At 49.7% G+C, this 5,792-nt stretch overlaps 1 protein-coding gene across 1 annotated transcript; it reads left to right on the top strand.

The window, feature by feature from the left end:
- Positions 1-592: 592 nt before the first annotated feature.
- On the top strand, positions 593-3,960 carry LOC311247915 (lysyl oxidase homolog 4-like; the record flags this gene model as incomplete). Its single annotated transcript, XM_084338899.1, has 3 exons — positions 593-630; positions 3,239-3,452; positions 3,783-3,960. Coding segments are annotated over exons 2-3 (382 nt in total), but the record flags the coding sequence as incomplete, so codon positions are not given.
- Between the last annotated feature and the right edge of the window lie 1,832 nt (positions 3,961-5,792).

Genomic DNA, 5,792 nt, shown 5'->3' on the forward strand with positions numbered 1-5,792 from the left:
ACTCGCAAAGAGAGAGAGAGGACAGGAAGTGGACTCGGTCAGGCGAGAACAACGCCTTCTCCCCGCTGCACCGGCTCCCGACCACAGCGGCCACACGGCTTCTGCTGTCCCGCAGTACAGTAGCTGTACAGTAGTAGTAGCCCACCATGACACACGGAGGAGGCGTGTCATACGTTTCTCCCCCTCCGTGAAGTCAATGAGGGGCTTTGATCTGTGCTGCCCGCGGAGAAGCTGGATAAACATACCTTCTGGAGGTGAACTCGCGGACGGACGTGTGTGTGTGTGTGTGTGCACGCTGGGGGTGCGCTCTGACGGTGCGGCGGCTCATGTAAACAAACATCAGACGCCGGTATCTCTGTGTCTCGTCACCCGGCGCGCCTCTCAGGATGAAACTCTCTGTCTGTGTGTGTGTGTGTGTGTGTGTGTGTGTGTGTGTGTGTGTGTGTGTGTCTGTGTGTGTGTGTGTGTCAGTAAACCTCAGCAAATATACACAACGGACAGAACTAACATCCTCTTTCTATATCTTCCTCTCTCTCTCTGTCTCTCTCTCTCTCTCTCTCTCTCTCTCTCTCTCTCTCTCTCCGTTTATAGGAAAATATGGGATACCAAGGTGGCGGATCCCTCAACAAGGTAAGAAAGACACCTTAAGCCGTCAAAGGAACCTTTTTTTTTGCGCGCACTAGTAAAAATAGCAGGCATGTGAACCGATCCTCTAACAACACTCTGCTTGTTAGACATGTATGACGTTTGCCGACAAACAAACCGTCAAATGGCTGAAATGTACTAATGATAGACTAATGTAATAGTAACCGTCTCATGAAGAACACAGTGACGCGAGTGTCGTATCATTAGTGATTAATCTGAATCTGAATCTTAGTGATGAATATATCACAGTATTATTACATTAGTACATCCTGTGTGTGTGGGGGGGGGGGGGGGTAGTTTTTCCCTAGGGTCAAGGTCAGGTGGTAAAGGTCAGGGGGTCATGTTCCATTGTAATGTGGGCCTGTGAAGCCCGTCGAGACATGTCATTGTGATAATGGGCCACACACACATAATAAACAGAAAACAGAAAGAAACATTTCATGCAAAGTATTCTGTATTTCTGTATGACAAATAATAAAGAAACTTGAAACTTGAAACTAATAAACCTGGGGCAGGATCCACAAAGAATGAATTGCACGGTTCTAATTGCACCCTTACTGTAGTTACAATTCATTATGAATTGAAAATGGGGGACCCTGATGTAAACAAGACGAAAGTCTTTCTCTGGTCTGCATCCCCTTAACAATTGTGTGTATTGAGCCGTACTGTACTGTACCCATTCTGCAATCTGTTAATAAAATGTTCGATCAATCAATCACCTGCACAATTCAGAATGAATTGTAAGTAAGGGTGCAATTAGCACCGTGCAATCCATTCTTTGTGGATCCCGCCCGGACGCCTGTATCAGTTCCGCAACCGTTTCCATTTCCGGGGTAGGCCTGATTGGCCGCGACAGGCACGTGACCCCCCGCGGCAGCCCCAGGACGCGGCAACGCGAGGCTGCTGTGTTTCACCGCCGCTTTCCGCCTTCAACACCGCAGCAGCAAATTGCCATCACTTTCCCCACTGAGTTACCATACGCTATACAATATACTATGCAATGTACTAATATACAATACGGCTCACTTTTCCCACTTCAATGACAGAGCCGCTGTTTAATAATATTGTCGCGGCGGAGCTCCGTCGCGGCAGCATTATGTAGCAGTAATCCCCCCTTTTTTACCATCGACAACTAGCTCAACTGGCAGCGCTGCCTTGCTGTGGATCCTGTGGTCTGTTGGTGACAAGTTTGATTCCCTTAATTTTTTTTTTTTTTTACGTGCATTCTTTCGCCGGTTAAGTTTAGGCATGTTAACTTTAAGCATTGTTTCGGAGTTGGTTAAGGTTAAGGTTAGGCATTGTTATTACAGTTCTACTTTTGGCTGCATAAGGCGTCTGCACTTAGCACTGACTGAGAAAGTACATAATAGTTCTACTTTGACGTTTTAATGTTGGACCAAAGCAGCGCATGTAATTAGAATACAGGCAAATAAAAGTAATTTAGTTTAAAGTACAATCTTGGCTGTCTTTTTCTCTCAACGCTTCAATGCGTAGATCTTGCCTTCACCAAAAAAAAAAAAGTGATCTTGGGCTTAAAAAGGTTGGTGACCACTGCAGTAGAGGTACGCCTTACTGTAAATTGTACCTCATCCCATTTCTGCTTTGTCAAAGTAGAACTATTATGTACTTTCTCAGTCAGTGATAAGTGCAGACGCCTTATGCAGCATCACTTTTCACATCAAAACAAAAGTAGAACTGTAATAACAATGCCTAACCTTAACCTTAACCAACTCCGAAACAATGCTTAAAGTTAACATGCCTGAACTTAACCGGCGAAAGAATGCATGTTAAAAAAAAATAAAAATGTAAGGGAATCGAACTTGTCACCAACGGACTGCAGGATCCACAGCAAGGCAGCGCTGCCAGTTGAGCTAGTTGTCGATGGTAAAGAAGGGGGGATTACTGCTACATAATGCTGCCGCAACGGAGCTCCGCCGCGACAATATTATTAAACAGCGGCTCTGTCATTGAAGTGGGAAAAGTGAGCCGTATTGTATATTAGTACATTGCATAGTATATTGTATAGCGTATGGTAACTCAGTGGGGAAAGTGATGACAATTTGCTGCTGCGGTGTTGAAGGCGGAAAGCGGCGGTGAAACACAGCAGCCTCGCGTTGCCGCGTCCTGGGGCTGCCGCGGGGGGTCACGTGCCAATCAGGCCTACCCCGGAAATGGAAACGGTTGCGGAACTGATACAGGCCGCCCAGACTTGATTTGACCTCTCCTTACTATTAGAGAAGAGAAGAGAAGGTAAGATAAGATAAGATAAGATCTTTATTAGTCCTGTAGGGAGAGTCTGGAGACAGCAGCACAGAGGAGGGGGGGTTACAGGCAGGGTAATATAAATAAAATATAAGAATATAAAATATAGATATATATTTTTTTATATAATATATAGATAATATATATATATATATTTATATAATATATAGACAAAAGGTAAAAATGAAGATAAAGGTCTGATCTGCTGAACAGGTGAAACATATTATGTATACTCTGTTGATAATCTCACGTGTGGTATGTACTGTATGTACAGCCCACCCTGGTATAATATACAGATCCTGTCCTAAGTCTCTCAATCTGTCTTCTATAGACTGAGCATCATGGCGAAGAAGAAGGGCTTCTGGGTAGAGAAGGTGCACTGCCTGGGCTCCGAGAGCAGCCTATCCGAGTGCCACGCTCAGCTGTCAATCCCCCGTAGCCCCACCCCCTGTAAGAGCGGGAGACACGCGGTCGCCAAGTGCGTGCCGGGACCTCAGTTTGCCCGCATGTCCTCGGGACAACCCCAGGCCCCCAATCCATCTGTGGTGAGATGAACATGCACGCTGTAACACTCATGTATATGCACGTACAGTCGTACACACACTCAAGCACAAGCACACACACACACACACACACACACGCACATCACACGGCCATCAGTGTGTCCGGTAAATAAAGGTCATGGTGAGTGTGACCATAACACCATACAGGTCGGCCATTACTTGTTGCATCACATTGCGCACACAGTCCTCTCCTTATCTCTGTGTCCCTCACCATGTCACCAGCACCACAAACAACCTAAGAATGAACAGGAAAACACTGTCGATTCTGAGCCTTCCTTCCTTCCTTCCTTCCCTCCTTCCTCCCGCATGCAGCCCGTGCGTCTGAAGGCCGGCCCCAGGCTGGGCGAGGGGCGCGTGGAGGTGCTCAGAGAGGGCAAGTGGGGCACCATCGTGGACCATCGCTGGGACAGACCCGCGGCCACCGTGGTGTGCAGGGAGCTGGGCTTCGGTTCGGCCAAGGACGCCCTGCACGGAGCCTACATGGGGCAAGGTGAGACGGGGCGCGACTCTCGTGTCTCGCAGGGAGGCGTCTCGGGGCTCACCGCCAGGTTGCACCTCTGGACCCTCTTCTGAATGGAATCTGGTCATCTTGATCCTCTGCTGATACGGGTGTTTGGAGAGTGTGTCGTGGCATATTCCGTGCAAGTCAGGGGGGGGGGACCTTTTCCAGCCTCATGCTTATCTGAGGCTGTGCGCTTGTCTGCCGCTGAATGGTGGGGGAATGTGTGTGTGTGTCTGTGTGTGTGTGTGTGTGTGTGTGTGTTTGCGCACTCAGTCTCTTTGAAAGCTTCATCGTGGTCTGCCTTCCCCAGCTGTGATATGTGAGCTTAACCCAAGCTCCACAGCTGGCCAAACATCATGTCAACACACACACACGCGTGCACACACACACACACACACACACACACACACACACACACACACACACACACACACACACACACACACACACACACACACACACACACACACACACACACACACACTGTAATGCATGGTGGTTCGCTTTGGCATTTGGTCACTGACAGTCGCGGTTATCGTACAACGTTCCAGCCTACAGGCTTCTAAGTGATGAGTGCTGTTCTGTCCGGGGTCGTTCTCACAGTGCCAGTGGGCTTCCAGCTGTGCCAGTGGTGTCCCCACCCCGTTAGGAGACTTGAGAACGGGCTCCCCCAGGGCAGGGAGGGCCCCCCTGGGGGGGGGGGGGGGGGGGGCGTAGCCTCTAACCACGCCAATCGAGATGAAACACGAGATGATCTCTCTGCTGGTTTAGCTGCGCCGTCGATCATGCGGAGGATATCATTTTGCGTGCTCTGGTTAAATCCCTGGTTTGACCTTTTATTCAACCTCTTCAAAAGGGGCTTTTCCTCTGTCAGCTTGGCTTTTTGATGCACTGTACAGATCTGGTGCGAGACTCATTTGAGTCAGCTGCGTCTGTCATACAGATGTAGAGCTGTGAGGCACCAGGCTATATGTCAGTGTTTTATTTATTTATAAATGTTCTCCCATCCCCCAATTTAGCTGTTACGCCAATTCCCTCCTGGTCGTCTGGGGAGGGTGTAGACTGCCCTATTGTCGGTCTGGGGAGGGTGTAGACTGCCTATTGTCGGTCTGGGGAGGGTGTAGACTGCCTATTTGGGGAGGGTGTAGACTGCCCTATTGTCGGTCTGGGGAGGGTGTAGACTGCCTATTGTCGGTCTGGGGAGGGTGTAGATGCCGGGTGTAGACTGCCTATTGTCGGTCTGGGAGGGTGTAGACTGCCTATTGTCGGTCTGGGGAGGGTGTAGACTGCCCTATTGTCGGTCTGGGGAGGGTGTAGACTGCCTATTGTCGGTCTGGGGAGGGTGTAGACTGCCGTACTGTCGGTCTGGGGAGGGTGTAGACTGCCCTATTGTCAGTCTGGGGAGGGTGTAGACTGCGCTATGTCGGTCTGGGGAGGGTGTAGACTGCCTACTGTCGGTCTGGGGAGGGTGTAGACTGCCCTACTGTCGGTCTGGGGAGGGTGTAGACTGCCCTATTGTCGGTCTGGGGAGGGTGTAGACTGCCTACTGTCGGTCTGGGGAGGGTGTAGACTGCCTATTGTCGGTCTGGGGAGGGTGTAGACTGCCCTACTGTCGGTCTGGAGAGGTGTAGACTGCCCTATTGTCGGTCTGGGGAGGGTGTAGACTGCCCTATTGTCGGTCTGGGGAGGGTGTAGACTGCCCTACTGTCGGTCTGGGGAGGGTGTAGACCAGGGGCAGGGCTAGGGGGTGGCTACTTGGGCTCAAGCCCCGAATGTTTTCTGAAAAGCCCAGAATCTATTAAAAAAATAAATAAAAAATT

This window comes from Notolepis coatsorum (assembly GCF_963971535.1).
Source record: "Notolepis coatsorum genome assembly, contig: SCAFFOLD_4722, whole genome shotgun sequence".
Lineage (NCBI taxonomy): Eukaryota > Metazoa > Chordata > Actinopteri > Aulopiformes > Paralepididae > Notolepis > Notolepis coatsorum.